This window comes from Barbus barbus, assembly GCF_936440315.1.
Source record: "Barbus barbus genome assembly, chromosome: 20".
Taxonomy (NCBI): domain Eukaryota; kingdom Metazoa; phylum Chordata; class Actinopteri; order Cypriniformes; family Cyprinidae; genus Barbus; species Barbus barbus.
In genome coordinates this window covers 5,795,330-5,815,799 of record NC_136748.1, presented here as the reverse complement: position 1 = coordinate 5,815,799, position 20,470 = coordinate 5,795,330, and the positions used below count along the sequence as shown (strand labels likewise).

The window sequence follows — 20,470 nt, the reverse complement described above, 5'->3', positions numbered from 1 at the left end:
GTTTTGAACCAATGGAATAGATATAGAAAGGGACATGGAATCAATTTTAGAATTGAGGGGAAGTAAACATGACTTACTCCAATTAATTTTAAACCCTGAGAGAGATCCAAAATGGTCAAATAAATTCAGCACATGAGGAATAGAATGTGACAGCTTCTCCAAAAACAATATGATATCATCAGCAAATAAAGAAATATGATCAGAATCAGAATCAGAATGAGCTTTATTGGCCAAGTATGTTTACACATACAAGGAATTTGTTGTAGTGACAGAAGCTCCAGAGTGGAACAGAAAGACAGCAACAGGGCAGGACACAGATAATAAAAGAATAATATACAAATATCCAACAGGCAATGTACAAAGCAGCAAAAATACAATATATAATATAGACAACTATGTATGTACAGGTCAAGTATGTGCAAATTAGAAATGAGAAAATAAAAATAAAATAAGTGAGTGTGGTGAATGGATAATGTATTATAGTTGTGTGTCCCACGTTTATTGTTGAGTGTTCATGAAATGGATTGCCTGAGGGAAGAAACTGTTCCTGTGTCTGGTCGTTCTGGTGCTCAGAGCTCTGTAGCATCGACCAGACTGTAACAGTTCAAAGAGGGAGTGTGCTGGATGTGAGGGGTCCAGAGTGTACCAATGATTCGCTCAGCAGTACGGACTACCCTCCCTAGTCTTCTGAGGTCAGATTTGGTAGCTGAGCTGAACCAGACAGTTATTGAAGTGCAGAGGATGGATTCAATGATGGCGGAGTAGAACTGTTTCAGCAGCTCCTGTGGCAGGTTGAACTTCCTCAGCTGGCGAAGAAAGTACAACCTCTGCTGGGCCTTTCTGACAATGGAGTCTATGTGAATATCCCACTTCAGGATTCGAGAGATGGTGGTGCCCTGGAATCTGAATGACTCCACTGCAGTCACAGTGCTGTTCATGATGGTGAGTGGGGGGAGAGCAAGGGGGTTTCTCCTGAAGTCCATGATCATCTCCACAGTTTTGAGCATGTTGAGCTCCAGGTTGTTAAGACTGCACCAGACAGCCAGCTCCTTAACCTCCTGTCTGTAAGCAGACTCGTCACCGTCCTGGATGAGGTCGATCAGTGTGGTGTCGTCTGTAAACTTCAGGAGCTTGACAGAGGGGTCTTTAGAGATGCAGTCATTGGTGTAGAGGGAGAAGAGCAGTGGGGAGAGTACGCAGCCCTGAGGAGCTCCAGTGCTGATGGTACGAGCGCTGAATGTGAATTTACCAAGCTTTACTAACTGCTGTCTGTCTGTCAGGAAGCTGTTGATCCACTGACAGACAGAGGTGGGGATGGAGAGCTGGGTTAGTTTATTCTGAAGGGTTTCCGTGATGATGGTGTTAAAAGCGGAGCTGAAGTCCACAAACAGGATCCTCACATAAGTCCCTGGTCTGTCCAGATGCTTCAGAATGAAGTGCATTCCCATGTTGACTGCATCATCCACAGACCTGTTTGCTCTGTAGCCAAACTGTAGGGGGTCCAGTAAGGGACCAGTGATGTCCTTCAGATAAGCCAAAACCAGTCTTTCAAATGATTTCATGGCTACAGACGTTAGAGCCACAGGTCTGTAGTCATTAAGTCCAGTAATTTTGGGTTTCTTTGGGACGGGGATGATGGTGGAGCGTTTGAAGCATGAGGGGACTTCACACAGCTCCAGTGATCTGTTGAAGATCTGTGTGAAGATGGGGGCCAGCTGGTCAATAATTCCTCTTTGGCACTCTGATCTCCTTTTCCAGTGTGTATTTGGCCTGTTTGTACAAGACTTTATCCCCCTTTCTGTAAGCATCTTCTTTGGCCTGACGCAGCTGTCTTGAGTTTTGCAGTGAACCATGGTTTGTCAATGTTGTAGATTAGATGAGTCCTGTTAGGAATGCACATATCCTCACAGAAACTGATATAAGATGTTACAGTCTCTGTGAGCTCGTCCAGATCGATGGCGGCGGCTTCAAAAACAGACCAATCAGTGAGATAGAAACAGGCTTGTAGATCCCGCTCTGTTTCATTAGTCCATCTTTTAACAGTTCTTAATACAGGCTTTGTAGATTTAAGTTTCTGCCTGTAGGTCGGAATAAGATGAATCAAACAGTGATCAGAGAGTCCTAAAGCTGCTCGTGGAACCAAGTGATATGCGTCCTTTATTGTTGTGTAACAGTGATCCAATATATTACTGTCTCTGGTGGGACATGTGATGTGCTGTTTGTATTTTGGCAGTTCACGGGAGAGATTTGCTTTATTAGAGTCCCCGAGAATTATTAAAACAGAGTCCGGGTGTTGTTGTTCTGTGTCTGTGATCAGATCAGTGAGTTTCTGTAAAGCTGTGCTCACGTGCGTGTGCGGTGGAATGTAGACACTCACGAGAATGAACGAGCAGAACTCCCGCGGCGAGTAGAACGGCTTGCAGTTAATGAAGAGCATTTCTAGGTCTGAACAGCACATCTTCTTTAACACAGTTACATCTGTACACCACCTCTCATTGATGTAAAAGCACGTCCCGCCGCCGCGCGATTTCCCCGTTGAAGCTGCGTCCCGATCTGCTCTGATCAGCTGGTAATTAGGCAGATGAATCGCGCTGTCCGGTATGTCGCCATTCAGCCATGTTTCCGTGAAACACAGAGAAGCAGAGTTAGAAAAATCCTTGTTTGTCAGGGAGAGCAGAAGGAGTTTGTCTGTTTTGTTGGTAGAGAGCGGAGATTCACCAGATGGATGCTAGGCAACGCAGTTCAAAATCCGCGCTGACGAAGCTTCACCAGCGCACCGGCTCTCTTCCCCGCCTGCGCCTCCTGTAGTGTTTGACCAGAGCTACGGCTCCGCCAACTACAATGTCCAGCAAAACATCCGAAAAATCTAAATCCGGTAAAAGTGAAATCCCTGGTGAAACTGATCGTATTTGAAAAACAAACAAAAACAGTACAAACACTGAAGAGCAACGCACAATAGCTGCCATCATCGGCGCCATCTTGGTCATACCACAGTTATGTAATAATAACATATCACAGTTTAATAACATATAATATTAATATAACAGTATAATAACATATCACAGATAGCATAATAACAGTATAATAATATATCACAGTTATTATTTAAGTTTCACGTGGGGGGTTGTTTCGGCTGCGTGCAATCTGTGATCGCGTGCATTTGCTGAAGCTCGCGAAAGCTTGCCATCGCTCTCTTATGCGCGCTGTTTTTTTTAGGTTTCACTTTCAACGCATTCACCTCATGTTTCCAGGATGCAGAATAGAAGGAGGTTACTGTGGAAGATTTATCGCCTCGCGCCACTTCCCGTGTGGACAGTCACCACATCAACTGATTATAATGGGTTCTCTTGGTGTAGACACGGCTTTAGATACAGAGACATCATTACTGAATGCATTTACACTGCAATTAGCCTACAAATGCATAAAATGTTATGAAAATGACCCATTCATACACTATTCACTGATTGTCACCATCATTGTGTATCATGTGCCATATATTCAGGTCTCTGTGTTCATTCAGTTAGTAACTAAATTGCATCAACCTATTGCATTAAAAAGAATAAAGAGTGGTCTACCTGTTTACATACGTGACTGTAAATTAACCACATGCCTCATAGGCATTTTTTTCAGAAAAGCCTAGGTGCAAATAGCGATAGATGCTATTTACACTGTGTAAATAGCATATTTTCTTAGCGACAGATGCTATTAACACTAAGTGCAAATAGCGATGGATGCAATTCACAGCAAGTGATAATAGTAGTATTTTTTAAAGATATGCTATTTACACTAAGTGCAAATAGCTATAGATTCTATTTACAGTATGTTAAATTAGCAAGATTTCTGCTATTTATACTACTTATTGCAAATAGTGGCAATTATCTGCACCTCAGTATTGTAGTACATCATAAAACAATAGGCAATAATAACGTATTGAGTGTAAATTATAGTTTTAATTCAAATTATTAAATGGATGCCACCTACCCTAACCCTTCCCGATACTTTATTTTCAACTGTGTGATTATTTCCTTCATTTTTATTGAAATTAAATGACTTTACAATGCGATATGAGATTTGAGAAGGGGAAAAAAAAAGTTCGGCAAAAGGCGGGATACAACTCGGGTCAATCGTGTTAAAAAGCATGTACCTTCATGTACGCCACTGAAACATATGTTGAATGAGCGTCTTTGTTTATTCTTGACTAACCCAATCACACGTTGGTGGGCAGAATTAGTGTAAATAGCCTTTGCCAACAAGGCGTGCTATTTGCACTTAGTGTAAATAGACACTCCGTTTTGTTTTTTTCAGTGCTATGTTGTTTGAGTAAAGTTTACAAACCATGACTGAGTGAAATGTACTTGAGTATTGCAGGGTAAAATAATTAAGTAGAAATTACTCCTCAAACTCTATCTGGCCAGTGGCCACGTTAAATTTACTTATTTGCTTTGCTAATTTTACATAACTTCGTTAAGTAGATTTGACTTAATTCCGTATTTGAATTTTACTTAAAAAGATATGTGTGCAAAACCTTGCAAAATAAAAATTAAGTAAATTTAACTTCTTGTTTGTTTCAGTGTGGTTATCACTTAGGCTATTCCTTAAAAATAACCAATTACTTTTTAAACCGTTTAACCGGTCCTGGAGAGCCCACAGTTCTGTAGAGTTTAGCTCCAACATTAAAAACTCACCTGCCTGACTTTAACCCTAGATCTTGATTGGCTTGTTCAAGTGTGTTTGATTAGGGATGGAGCTGAAGTTACTGTGGCTCTCCAGGACCGACTTTGGCCACCCCTGGTTTAATCGAATTAAAATTCTTACTGTCGATTTACAGTTAAGTTACACTGCCTATAGCCTACCGTAGACCCCCGTCTAAATGCTGTAAAGCTGATATAAAGCAACCCAGCTTTATATCAAACCAATGTAAAGCTGCTTTTACATAATTTGCATTGTTAAAAGCGCAATACAAATAATATTGACTTGACTTGACATCTTCTACGGTAACCTCCTTCTATTCCGCATCTTGGAAACATGCGTTGAAAGTGAAACCTAAAAAAAACAGCGCGCATAAGAGAGAGATTTCACGCTTTCGGGAGCTTCAGCAAATGCACGTGATCACACGTGAAACTGTATAATAACTATATAATAACTGTGATATAAGATTTTGGCTAAGTATCTAAGTCATTCATCCCACACTATCAACAGGCGTGTCATGTAGGCTACACTTCTTGTACTTCGTTTGGGCACCACAAGGTGTCACTGTGGCCTCAAGCTTACCCCTCAACTACTCTGGCTCGATTGCTTTTCCTGACGTAAAACACGCCCTCCTCATTACCCTACAGATAAAGAAATTAAGAAATCCATAAATGTGAAAATTAATGAGTCACTTGATGTGCTCATGAACCTAGTCGCACTTGAATAGAGCTCCATACGTTTGGCCTCTTTTTGCTGATTGTTTTTGTTTTGTTTTAAGTTTTATTCATTGGTTGTGCTTTACCTGATGGCATGCAGTCGTAAACATCAGGAGTTTTTTCCGTCGGCTTATCCGATTAAGAAGAAATCCAAGTCACCGAACTAAAGCGATATGATGGACAAGATGGCGAACAGTGTTACACACTTTGAGGACATTCTAAGAACCGAGTAGACGGCGATGCAGAACGAGTTTGCTTCTCACATGTCAGTTGTTCAGTCGCTATGCTCTAAACTGGATCTTCTTACAGGGGAGATAAGAGAACAAAAGAAAGTTGTCACAGATCACGATAGGCACGTTGCCGCGCTTGAGCAACAGGTTGTGGACTTACAGGATCGCAATAGGCACAGCAATCTGCGTCTGGTTGGATTGCCTGAAGGTTTCCGAAAAGGACGACCCTATGGGCTTTTTGAAAAGATCGCTACCAAAAGTGGCTCCTGTCTCTGTTGGGAAAAGAGATTGAAGTGGAGCGAGCGCATCGCATGTACACAAGGCTCTCCTCAGATCACGCTAATCGACAGGTTTTCATCTTTAAACTGCTGCGGTACACGGACAGGGAGCTCATTATGCGGGCCGCCAGACTTCATGTCCCAGTGAAAACTTCCGACGGAGCAACGCTGTCTTTCTTTCCAGATTTTCACCTCAAAAAGAAGTGCATTTGCGCTAATTAGGAAGGAGATGAGAGATGCTGGCATCCAGAATTTTCTCCTTTATCCTGCAACGCTGGAGGTCATTCTCAATCAAGGTGAACCTTATTATTATGGTATATTCCCCAGAAGAAGCAAGAGTATTTCTCAGATCCCTTTCATCCACCAACTCTCAGTAAACTCCAGCTGGACATTTGCTGTCTAATCGGAGAAGAGATGCTCTAAATGGTTAGGTGACTGTGTCTTTCAATGTTCACTTTAATGTTCGCTTCTTAATTCATAGTTCATTGTGCATACAGTATCGCTTACTGATTAGGATGTTTTATTTGTTTTAGTTGTATTCTTTATCTCTCTTCTTTCTTTTTTTTTATAGAAATACTACCTAGTCAATATGTTACTATGGGGCCAAATGTTGGTGCTACTGTAATGTGCAGGTTTTTGTTGATGCCACAGACCATATTAAGGGGTGCTGGCAGATCTTGTGTGTCTTGGAGAGCAATTGAGGAATCTATTGTTTATCCGTATAAATTGATGCAACTTGTTTTTTCGGGAGTTCCGCTTAGGTAGTGTAAATCTCGGTTTGGTCAAATTGTAACCCACCTCCTCTCCACATGGAGGGATGTTGACAGACGTTCACAACTAGCTACAAAATGGCATAGGCATTCGCCTATTTTCCACAATAATAACCTTTTGTCAGGCAGTATTCCATTTCATTGTCCGCAATGGACTCATAGTAAAGTAAACACTCTGGGAGATATCTATGATGATAGTGGTTTAAAATCCTTCCAGAATCTTCAAACTCAATATAATCTGCCAGGCACCTCCTTTTTTATGTATTTGCGTATTAGATCGGCCCTACGGGCATATGGAGTGCCTTGAAACACTCAACTGCCTGTTCACCCTTTGTGCAAACTAATCCTTCCTTCTGAGGAATCTCCCTCCTCTGCTTCAGTCATCTATCTCTTTCTTCTTGAGCATTCATACAAACCTTTATCTATTACTACTGTTTGGGCTAAGGACCTTAATGAGGATGTGCATGTTTTATTTTCGATCAGGTATGGGGTATGTTTAAACTGTTAAAAAAAAAAAAAAAACGAATCACCAAATGATTCATTTGAAATTGCTGCATAGGGTTTACTTGACTCCAATGAAATGTTTTTATATGAATCTGTCGTCTTTTGTTTCCAAGGAGTTTTAGGCACGCTAGTGCCCCTCTCTCTCACCTTTTTGGACACAGCTCTCACTGGACCTATCATATTCGTTGGGTACTGAGATATGTTTGATTCCGCGCCATTTTTTCATGAATGACTTTTGGGACTTGTTGACACCTTGTCCGTCCAACAAAGATCTTTACTGTTAGCTGCTCTTACAGCAGCAAAACAATTGATGGTCAACCGTTGGAATCCTCCTCACACAATGGACAGACAAACCTGGACTGTGTATTTGTTGGACATTATCTCGATGGAACTCTACTTCTCGTATACATGGATCTAACGTGAAAACTGTTAATTCATGGCATTCAGTTTTTAATGTTTTGTCTTCTTTTCTAAAATCTTTGTAAAATTATTTTATTGTTATTTGTTTACCTATTAATATTAATTAATATATTTTTATTATTATTATTATTATCTTTTTTTTTTTTTTTTTTTTAAGTCTACCAGGGGGTGAGATGGGTTGGGGTGGGTTCTAAATTTGTACAGCTGCTTTTTGCTTTGTACTACTGTTCCACAGAATAAAATTCAATAAACAATTGTTAACAAAAAAAAACTGAACACAATCTTGCTACTCAAGCTATGTATGAACATTTTTTATATATATTTATTTGCTTCTTTTCCATTTTGCATTTACTTGTACTTTTACTTAAGTACGTTTAAGATTAAAAAAATACTTTTCGAACTTAAGTAAAATAAATATCACATACTTTAAGACTTTTACTCAAGTTATATTCTAAACGGTGACTTCAACTTCTACCAAAGTCATTTTCTGGTAAGATATCTGTACTTTTACTTAAGTATGGCTTTCAGGTACTTTATACACCACTGGAAAGAAGTTAGTGAAGCACTTCTTTTTCTGGATTCTATCAGATAGTTACTTTAAGTTATTTATTTGTCTTCTTGGGCACGCATGGTATATTTCTAAAACTGGAAAACATTAACCTGTTTTTGTTTTGTTTTATCTTGTCAGATGATCATCCTATGTCAGCTTCATCAGTTTAGGATAGGCGTAAACGGATCCCACCTGCTGGATTATAGGCACAGAGTCCAGGACTTGAGCTCCATTGATCAGCTGGAGATTCTGGGTGACGTGGAACTGCAAAATGTTCAATTGTGGTGAGATGGAAAGCAACATCAGGATATTTAGATTTTTCCTCACTTCTCTTTCCAGTGTTCTTCACCATGCATGATTTTAAAGAACATATGCTTCTGTTACGATTTCTCAAGTCAATAAATCGAAGTATGACACAGTGACTATGTTTAAATGGACATCAGTAATGTGATTATTTACCTTATTCTAAATGAGACAATATTATGATTAAGGTGTTTACATGAGTGGCTTTTAGAATATTCCTTTCATGATCCCGTTTTACATGCTATACATAGATCGATTAATGGCACACGTCATTACGTGCCCACGCCATCCAACGTCCCCTCCAGAATTTCACGTATAAACATTTGTTACACGTCTTTTTTATGGTGTCATATACAGTTTTGGGTGTTTTATTTTAAATTTTACGAAAGCTTCAAGTGCAGTTAATTATTTGTCATACTATATGTGCAAACAGACGATGGATTTGTTGAAGCCATGCTCTTTTGTTTGCCGTCAAATGGTTGACCACTACATGTCTATACTGCACTTCAATATTGCGACTAAAATAGGAATACTCCACATGTCTTAATTCGATTTGTGTTTACTTCGAGTATGACTTTAGCCGGATTAAGATCATCAGAAATCTCTGTTTACATGGTAGATTCTATTATATTTCTGTTATATTGTTGTCCATGTAAATGTAAATGTACCCAGTGAAAAATGCAAACTGTTAACTATTTAAGTTGTTAACTGTGTTTTTACCATCAGCCATCACTTAAAGTCGGCATGAAATCAAAAGTGACTATTCTTATTTTTTTATGGAATACTGTAGTGTTCATTATAAATAATTTATCCGTGCACTTCATAATTTTTTTTTTAATTCATGTACCCTCGTAATCTTTAATCAAAAATGTTAACCTCCCCTCCCCCTCAAAACGACTCATCTTCTCTTCTGGACACGAGTAATGGCGCAAGGGCGGAGCTAGTGATGTGAGGGGTAAATGCTGGGATAAATGACAGGGGAAAAGCTGAAGTTGATGCTTCACTTTATAGCACTGACACCAGTCATGAGGGAGTACGTTACCCTTAAACACTGAAAATCTATTAAGATATTATGACAACATTACTCTTAGGACACTGCAAACTAATTTGTTTCTTGAATATGACTTAACCTGATGGAGGATGCACTCAGTCATTCATGCAGTCTCTCCCTCTCTCTCTCTCTCTCTATCTCTCACGTGAGCGTGCTGTTTATGCATGTTTTGTGTCGGTGATCGTCGTCGTCATCCCTAATAAATAAATAATTTATTCATGCTTTGGTGTCGGCGGTGAATCCAGTGGCGAGAAATCCCCCACCACTAACTGCAAACTAGCATTTCAGATCTGCCTCCATTTTGTTAGTAACACCCCAACTTCCAATGATCCAATCAATTCTCAAAGGACAAAATCAAGTCTCGCCCTCTCATTTCAGATGCAGTTTCACTCGGCTATATGTCACAGTAGAGAAGAAAAGACAATCGCAACTTCAATTTCATGCTGACTTTAACATGAAGGGCTTATTTAGTTGAGAACCCACTTTTTTCTAATCCAAGTGTATCCTCTTAATGCAAAGAAAACAAGAATGACAACTGAAAGCATTACATCAGAAGTTATTAATTTAAAACATTTATTTGCTTGCTTGCTCTATCATTATACAGTTATAAAGTATACTGTGACCCGTGACTGTGACCTTGAATTTCTCTTGATTTTTCTTAAATTAGGTCAATTAACTTTAAACCCTCAATAATAACAGCATGATCATCTATAGGCATCACTTGGCTGTAATATGATTACTCTGATTACAGATTTCCCTATATATCTGTGACAAGGACATGTTGGTGAAATGTTTTGAAAAATTGATGGCTACAGTGGATCATGTCAATCATTTAACTTTAGTTCCCTTATCCTTTTTGTGCAATTACATTTGCTGGTTCTAAAATGCTCTTTTGTAGATATTCTAAATGAAGTCTAGTTCATAGGTGTAGTTCATCACATTAGTAAATTACTTATCTTTAGTAAATGTATGACAAAAATATCCAAATACTTCCAGTTTTTATTTTGTATAGTTTATCTATTGTTTTATCATTTAAAATCTAACAGGCGCCTTTGTGAAATGTTTGGATTGAAAAATGTAATGAAATGACATTCATGCAATAAATGTGGCTTAAATTCTACCAAATATTTATTGTATGATTCTTGCATGATTGTATGATTATTGTATGATTTCTGGGTACACAAAGCAGCACTATAGCACTATTGAGTAACAAAGCTGTACATACTTTACAAAATGACTGTTATTGCTCAAATGGGACCCTGGACCACAAAACCAGTCTTCAGGGTCAATTTTTTTAAATTGAGATTTATACATGATCTGAAAGCTGAATAAATGAGCTTTTTTATATTTGGCTGAGATACAACTATTTGAAAATCTGGAATCTGAAAGTGCAAAACAATCAAAATATTGAGAAAATCACCTTTAAAATGTCCAAATTAAGTTCTTAGCAATGCATATTACTAATCAAAAATTAAGTTTTAATATATTTACATTAGGAAATTTACAAAATATCTTCATTTACAAATATCTACTTAATATTCTAATGGTTTTGAGAAGGGTCTGGCTGCAGACATGCACTTGCATTGTCTGATTCTCAGACTTGCCCTCTCAGACACCTGCACTTCCACAAGTGACGTCACTTGAATCTAAATTGAATCTCTCAACATTTTACACAAGTAGCCAAGAAAAAAATAAACTAAATTACAATGTCACTTGCACTTTTCGCTACCTGCGACGTCACTTGCAATCCACACAAACCGTGCATGTTTCCAATGGAGACAAGACACTGTGGTGGTTAAACGATTAAAACTAATTTAATATCATATCATACAGGGTCCCGCAAGTCATCTTTATGAGAAAAAGGCAAGACCCGCAAATCCGCGGTCACAGAACAGCAGAATATTAACACAGTGTTCTCATTAAGCGCTTTTAAACCTCCTGTAGAAAATCATAAATATAATGTGTTAATTTTAGATTAGATTAGATTAGATTCAACTTTATTGTCATTTATGCAATAGTACAGAGTACAGAGCTAATGAAATGCAGTTAGCATCTAACCAGAAGTGCAAGAATATAGTGTTTTATATACATATAAGTGCAGAGTAAATGAAGATATGATTTACAGAATGTGCAGTGGAATTGCTATATACAGTATTGAGCAGAGTATATACAGAATATAAATAGGAATGCAATGTAGGGATTGTATGTACATTATGAACAGAGCAATGTAGGATTATATACATTATGAACAGCAGAAACGTGAGAACAGTGGTAATAAATAAATACAGCTGGATGAGTGTGCAAAATATTGATAGAACAATGTATTCTATGCAAAATAGCAGTAGTGCAATATTTTATAGAAATAGTTTACTGTGCTTTGTATAGTAACAACTTTATAAGTTTATAGTGTAATAACTTTGACAATGTGCAGTCTGTGCAAAATATGAGTAGTGCAAATGCATGTGTGTAAAGTACTGTGACCAGTGCAGTAATAATAAGCAGGTGCAGGAGTTAGATTAGTGGTGTGGCGTTCAGAAGTGTCACAGCCTCGGGGAAGAAGCTCTTCCTGAGCCTACTAGTGCGAGAGCGTAGGCACCTGTAACGCCTGCCGGATGGAAGGAGGGTGAAAAGTCCATGGTTAGGGTGAGAGGCATCCTTGATGATGTTTCTTGCCCTGCCCAGACAGCGCTTATAATAAATGTTCTCAATGGAAGTTAACTGGGTGCCGGTGATCCGTTGAGCAGTTTTCACCACCCGCTGGAGTGCTTTGCGGTCAGATGCGGAGCAATTGCTGTACCATACTGAGATGCAGTTCGTGAGTATGCTCTCAATGGTACAGCGGTAGAATTCCACAAGGATCCTGGGATTCAGGTGAACTTTCTTAAGGCTCCTTAAGAAGTAAAGGCGCTGCTGTGCCTTTTTGACCAGAGTGGAGGTGTTATGGGACCAGGTGAGGTCATCAGAGATGTGGATGCCAAGGAACTTGAAACTCGACACACGCTCCACTACAGCTCCGTTGATGTAGATGGGTGTGTGTGCATGACTCCTAGTCCGCCTGAAGTCCACAATGATCTCCTTTGTCTTCTGGGTGTTTAGCTGTAGATTGTTGGTGGCACACCACACAGCCAGGTGCTGCACCTCATCCCTGTAGGCTGATTCATCGTCATCCTTGATCAGACCTACCACCGTGGTGTCATCTGCAAATTTAATTATGGGGTTGGAGCCATAAACAGGAACACAGTCATGGGTGAAGAGGGAGTACAGGAGAGGGCTCAGTACGCAGCCCTGTGGCACGCCGGTGTTCAGGGTGATGATGGAGGAGGAGAGGTTATCTAACTTAACGGACTGAGGTCTGTTAGTCAGAAAATCTAGAATCCAATTGCAGATGGGTGTGCTGATTCCAAGCTGGCTGAGCTTGGAGATCAGTTTGGAGGGGATTACTGTATTAAATGCAGAACTGAAGTCTATGAACAGCATTCTCACATGTGTGTTTTGACTGTCCAGGTGGGTGAGGGCAGAGTGAAGTGCTGTTGAGATGGCGTCCTCTGTTGACCTATTGTGGCGATAGGCAAATTGGAATGGGTCTAGTGTAGCAGGGAGACAGGATTTTAAGTGGGATGCAACCAGTTTCTCAAAACACTTGGCAATGATGGGGGTGAGTGCAACAGGACGGAAGTCGTTAGGGACCGAGGCAGTGGAATGTTTCGGTACTGGTACGATGGTGGAGGTTTTGAAGATAGTGGGGACAGTTGTTTGGGCCAGGGACAGATTGAAAATGTCTGTGAAGACCCCAGCTAGCTGCTCCGCACAGGCTTTAAGCACACGACCAGGTATTCCGTCAGGGCCAGCTGCCTTCCGTGCATTCCCCTTACGCAGCGTGGAGTAGACATCTGATGTGGAGAGTGTGAGAGGCAGTTCACTGGGTTGATGCTCAGCTTTGAGTGAGATCTCCTTATTATTTTGATCAAAACGAGCATAAAAGTGATTGAGCTCATCTGGGAGGGAGGCAGAGCTGGAGGGGGGCACAGAGTTAGGTGGTTTGTAATCTGTGATAGATTGTATGCCTTGCCACATACGCCGGGGGTCTGAAGAATTGAAGTGTTCTTCAATCTTCTGTTTGTGTGTGAGTTTGGCCTGGCAGATACCCTTCCTCAGGTTGGCTCTGGCTGAGCTGTAAGCCTCCTGGTCTCCGGACCTGAAGGCTGCATCTCTTGCTTTGAGCAGGAGGCGAACCTCTCTGTTCATCCAGGGCTTCTGATTGGGGAAAATTTTTATTTTTTTGTGTGTGGTCACTCTGCTCACACAGCTGTTGATGTGCTCCATGACAGAGTTGGTGTAAATGTCAATGTTAATCTGAGAGTTTGTTGTGGCCTGGACAGCAAACTCACTCCAGTCTGTGTGCTGGAATTGATGTTGAAGAGTGGAGTCAGCACCTTCCAGCCAGATTTTAGCAGTCCTTATTGTAGGTTTCACACGTTTGATGACTGGGGTATACTTGGGGAGCAGGAACAAAGAGAGGTGATCAGACTGACCCAGGTGGGGGAGGGGTGTGACTTTGTGGGCATCACTCACATTAGTATAAACGTGGTCCAATGTTTTATGTCCCCTTGTAGTGCAGGAGACATTTTGATGAAATTTAGGGAGAACAGATCTAAAAGTGCAGTGATTGAAGTCCCCAGCAACGATAAAGGCTCCACGGGTGCAGGGTTTGTAATTTGCTAATAGCAGCACAAAGTTCTTTCATAGCCACGTTAGCATTAGCGTCCGGAGGTACATAAACTGCAGCAGCAACAATGCAAGTAAACTCACGTGGTAGATAGAATGGCCTGCACTTGATAATCAGGAACTCCAGCTCAGCAGAGCAGTAGGTATCAACAATGACAGAGTCTTTGCACCATGATTTATTTACATAAATGCATACTCCACCACCCTTGTTTTTACCAGAGGTTGCTGCTACTCTGTCAGCCCTGAAGAGAGAGCGTCCATCCATATGCACCACGCTGTTTGGGACATCGTTGCAGAGCCATGTTTCAGTGAAGAACATAACATTACAGTCCATAAGCCATTTCTGTGTGAGGGTCCAGATCTTTAGTTCGTCCATCTTGTTCATCAGAGACCGTACATTGGCAAGGAAGATGCTGGGCAGAGCTGGTCGATGTGGGTTTAGCCTTAGCTTAGCACGCAGCCCTCCACGCTTTCCCCGTCTTTGTTTACGGTCTCGACGCCGACGCCGAGCACTTCCGGCCGGTACGAGTGATCCGCTTGTCCGCGGTGATCTCAGTAGCTCCGGCGGGAGTTCGCTGAAGTCGAAAGGATGATCTAAAACTATGTTGGAACACTGTTTGTTGATGTCCAAAAGTGACTGTTTTGTATAGCTGTAGTTCGCATAGCTGAATCGCGCGAACACGAGTGAAATAACCAGGTAAATTAACACTATTTTCCTAAATCTGGTAAGACGCTGAGCCTCGCGATGTGTTCGCGCCGCCATCTTGATACCGTAAAAAAAAGTAAAGATTGTGCTATTAAAAGATCAAATTCAATATACAGTTTATTAATAAAATGTAGGCTATATGTATATAGTGTTTTCCTCCCATACCGCAAAACGTGGCATAATGTGGCATAACGGACTATTATAAAGACCAAACTGTACAAATACATCTACTGATGCTACTGGACACATCTTCAGTGATGTTCCTGGAATCATTGGGGGTTTCGGGTCTTTCAACGTCATACACCCTCATCCAGGCAGACTTTTCCTCTTCTCAGCACCATTGATCTCGACTTGGCTGGTTTGAAACTCATCTGTGCCCACTCCATTAACTTTTCGAGACCCTTTAGAATCCACTGGCAGCCTGAAACTGACTCTGTGGTGACTGTGAGGTCATCCATAAATGCTCTTATTGTTGCGTTGAGCTGACTTCGTCTTGGGCCCTCTACACTCTGGTTCAGCAGACTTTGTGAGCATATTCATGGCCAGGGAGAACAGAATTACGGAGATGGTACAGCCCGTAATGATACCGATCTCAATCTTATGCCAGCCTGATGTCACTACTCCTGAAGAGGTTCTCATCCTGAAATTGTTGTAATAATCAGCGATGAGGTCTCTGACCCTAGTGGGGACGTGATGTTTTGTCAGAGTGAGCTGCACAAGTTTGTGTGGTATTGAGCCATATGCATTTGCCAGATCGAGCCACAGCACTGACAGGTTCTCTCTGGCCTCTCTGATGAGCTGCGTCACCACACCTGTATGTTCCAAGCATCCAGGCATTCCTGCAATTTTTTTTTTTTTTTTTTTTTTTCCTTCTGAACTGATGTTTCGATAAATGTATTCTTTCAGAGGAAGGTGCACAGCCGGTTGGACACAGCACTGAAGAAGATCTTGGCCTCAACACACAACAGGGAGATGATGCGGAACTGGTCAATCTTCTTGGAGTTCTCCTCCTTTGGAATCCAGACCCCTTCAGCAACTCTCCACTGTTCAGGAATCCTGCCCCTCCTCCAGATGACACGCAGGATCTTCCACAAGCGCAGCAGGAGTTTAGGACAGTTCTTATACACTTTGTACGAAGTGCTACTTGGTCCTGGAGCAGAACTTGCTCCCGCTTTCCCGACGACCTCTCGAACCTCCTTCAGCTGCAGCTTTGCCATGTTGAACTGCAAACTTGGCCCTGTAGGATCTAACAGAGTGCTACACTCTCCCAACTCCTGTTCTCTCGCTGGGTTGCTGTATGTTTCCTTCAGGTGGTGATCGATCTCCTCCTTAGAGCAGACCAGCTGGCCGCTACGCTTCTGTCCTAACAGTTCCTTAGTGAACTTGAAGGGGTTGGCAATGAATACAGCTCGCTTCCGGGCTCTTTCGCGGCGGCGCCTCCGGTGCCACTCTGCCCGGTGGAGGATCCTGATCTTCTTTCGTAGGATGCACATCAGCTGTGCCAGGCCAGTACGCTCCTCCTCTCCTGCCTGCTTGTATTGTCGCTTCAGGGTCTTCATTTCCTGCCTGATGTTGTGGATTCTCTCCTCACGTTGGTTCTTTGTGTGAGATCCTTTGGAGCCTCCTTCCTTCACCTCTGCACCAAACCGTTCGGATGCGATGCTGATGATAATTGTTGTCATGGCTTGCAATTTCCTGTCAACATCTCCCCTCATCATGGCCTCCAGATTCTGGTCAACATCGATATCAAACTGGTTCCACAGTGAGGTCATGTTCGCTGCTGGCCACTTGATCCGCCTCTTCTCAGACTTGATGCTGGAGGGAGTCAATTGCAACACTTGGAGGTTCCGGGCACTGTGGGGTGACTCCGGGCCTGCGTCTCATCAGGTTGGGCACCTGTGCGTTGTGTTGGTCCTGACCCCACCAGACACCATCTTCCCTTGGTGAATCTTCAGGCCTCGCTTGTTCTTACAACTCTTGCCACATGTACACTGCTATTCGTTTGTCCATTGCCTTGGTCTAATACAGTACCGTTGCATCCGTCCGGTTGGGGTGCTCACCCCCCCCCCCCCCTCGGGCACCCCTGGGGGTATTCTTTCCTTAGGTTCATCATAGCTTTTATGGGGTCCTCCTCACAGAAGACACAGATTGGGTTGCACACATCTTCAGTGATGTTCCTGGAATCATTGGGTGTTTCGGGTCTTTCAACATTATACACCCTTATCCAGGCGACCCAGCTGAGGCTGCTCAGACCCCAGCTTGTGTCCAGTTGGCAAATCTAGCTACTTTGCCTCCATGGATCTCCTCTCTTGAGCCATAGCCATCTTGAGGCTTTCTCTGCTGCTTCGGTGATATAATAGATTGCTCAATATGCTCAAAACTCAATATGCTCCTCTTCATTATTAAAACATAGCCTAATTAATATGTAGCCTACAGATAAGCAGGTGAGCCCAGAATAAACGCAACGCACAAAGTTTTGCGTTTTCCCATTTAGAATAAAATGTCTACAGCCCTTTTGTCTTTGTCCATTAAGCTACATTACTGTATTATTTATAAGGATTTTCTACGGGAGGAAAATGTTTAATGTTCAACTTAACCCATTGCTTTCTGGGCTCATCTGCTTGCCTGCACGGAGTTGGTCCTTTAATATAATTTAATGCATTTCTTAATGTGCGTTCATATGGTCTCTATAGTTTGCATCAACAATAAGAAATAGCCTACTGAATTTGGTCTTTATCATGTTAGTCCGTTATAATGCCACATTAAGCGTTTTGCTGTATGGGAGGAAAAGTGAAAGTTTGCTCATTGTGTTCACGGACATATGCTTGCCTTGTAGTACATTAAATTAATAAACTGTATATCGAATTTGATCTTTTAATAGCACTATCAGCCATATTAAGTGTTTATTGTTTTCTACTGGATGTTTTAAAAGCGCTTAACAAGAGACTTTGCGCATTGCGTTCATATTCTGTTCATATTCATGTTCATGATTTGCGGGTCTTATCTTTTTCTCTTAAAGATGACTTGCAGGACCCTGTATGATATGATATTAAATTAGTTTTAATCGTTTAACCACCACAGTGTCTTGTCTCCATTGGAAACACGCACGGTTTGTATGGATTGCAAGTGACGCAGGTAGCGAAAAGTGTAAGCGGCGATTGCAAGTGACATTGTAATTTAGTTTATTTTTTCTTGTCTTCACCTGGCTACTTGTGTAAAATGTTGAGAGATTCAATTTAAAAATGATTAATAAATACAATAAAATAAAAACTAAAAAGACTGCATGTGACCACTTGCGGAAATGCAGATGTCTGAGAGTGCAAGTCTGAAAATGCAAGTGCATGTCTGCAGCCAAACCCTATTGATGATTTTTGGCATAAAAGAAAAATCGATAATTTTGTATTTTTGGCTATTGCTACACATATACCTGTGCTATCTAAGACTGGTTTTGTGGTCAAGGGTCACAAATTGCATGTGAGATTGTTTTCATGTGAGAGATTGGAATATTCAAGACAGCTATAGTTGTTATTAGCAATGCATTAAATATTTGTTATGATACAAGTTTTATTAGATTTTATTTGGGGGGTTATAGGAACCAGAAACCTATAGTAATCAGAAGAGCTTGACTGACATAAAAAAGTGAAACAGCAGAAAGATCTCCTTAGTAAGAAATCATTCCTGTAACACAAATAGTAGCATGACACTAGCAATTCAATGGTCAGGGGATTGTTTTACCAGGGAATCTATGAACTGTTAAAATATATACCTTAAATGCAGTGAATGTTGCTGCCAAAATACATAAATGTAAAGCCAGAAGGCTCATCAAGCAGCCGGCGCAACCTACAGTAGGACCTAAAGAAAATAATGTCAAAGAACAAATCACCATTTGACAACAGTTGCAATTATTTGATATTTTGATGGATTGTGCAAGACAAATGGCAAGTTTTATGGTAACTAAAGACATTTGATCATTTTCAGCATAGAAGTTAAGTGGGATGAATGTGAAAGCCCCCTAAAATATTTCTGATACTTTTGCTGTAATGATACAGATGCTCATTTTACACTTTATTTACAGAAAGTAGGAGTAGCAATATATTCAAATAATTAAATATCATATTTAAAAAAATAGTTAAAATAGTCCAGGTGTTATGTGCAAAATTTGAGGTGATATGTTCACTTTTTCATGAAAGCATGAAACTTCGTACAATTGTACAGGTTAGGGCCCTGAACATTTTCACAAATGGAGCATAGCAAAAACACCATTTTACTTTCTGCCATAACCAAATTATGTATTTTGTCATATCTCCTGAACCAAACATGATGGTCAAGGATTACAATCATACCATATACAAAAACATAAACTGTTCAGGTAAAGAGTTAATGTTGAAATCAGCAATGTGAGAAGGAAATAACAGTATCTGAGCATCAGAGCATTTACAAAAGTAATATAATAGCTATTATTTCATTCTTCTTTAATAATTAACTAATATTTTATTCAATAGTACAATAAAAGATTGTTTTAATTAATTAATTATTGATTCATTGCATTTATATAGCGCTTTTCTGGGTTCTCAAAGCGCTTTAAGGGGGAATCTCCTCAACCACCACTAATGTGCTGCATCCACCTACCTGACTGCCTGAGAGTTAAGGAAAAATACATTTACTTGAGATTATTTTTCATATCCCTGAAATATATTACTGTATTCATGAAAACAATCTTTTATTGTGCTATTGAATAAAATATTAGTTAAACTGGTGTGTGGTGGGCATTCTGGCACAATATGGCTGCTGTCGCATCATCCAGGTGGATGCAGCACATTAGTGGTGGTTGAGGAGATTCCCCCTTAAAGCGCTTTGAGACTGAGCTAAATTCCAGGTCTCTCTGCCTAAGGAGAAGATCAATAGAATAATCCTCGTCTCCTCTACCCTCCTCGCCAGCTCTCGCTGTTCCAAATGCAAACTCCCGTCACTGCTCGTGCATTTAAACTTCGCCATATGCATCATTCCCCAAGGCTGTCCTTTCATCTCGCATCTCCTCTTACTCGCTTCCTCGGTTCATGCGCTCGAGGACCTCATTCCCTTATCTCACAAATGCCGCAACGAACTCAGGTTAATGTTCCTTAAACAATGGAACGGCCTTTCCCTCTTCTATAACAACCTCGTTTCGTCTCCCGTCGACATCCAACTATTTACAGATGCAGCTCCCTCAATCGTTTCGGAGGTTTTTACCAAGGTCGCTGGTTCTCGTCTCCATGGCCCCCCCAGCTGTAGGGTTCCCCTCAGTCCTCAGCCTTTTTTGAGCTTTACCCGTTGTGGTAGCAGCTTCCTCATGGGGGAACGAATGGGCCTCTAAAAGTATCTTAGTGCATTGCGACAATGAAGCAGCTGTTCAGTGTATTAATAAAGGCCGTTCCCATTCGCCCACCCTCACGCCTCTCCTAAGATGCTTAATATGGATCTCAGCATGTGACCAATTCATAATAATTGCCAAACATGTTCCAGGTTCAGAAAACCAAAATGCTGACTCT

General features: G+C 41.0%; 1 protein-coding gene across 1 annotated transcript in view; it reads left to right on the top strand.

Annotated features, from left to right (window-relative positions):
- Positions 1–20,470, top strand: part of lgals8b (galectin 8b) — a 78,236-nt gene that overhangs the window by 53,145 nt on the left and 4,621 nt on the right. The window contains exon 8 of the mRNA XM_079442759.1: positions 8,296–8,441. Within this exon, the coding sequence (XP_079298885.1) occupies positions 8,296–8,441 (146 nt within the window). The remainder of the gene's footprint in view (positions 1–8,295; positions 8,442–20,470) is intronic.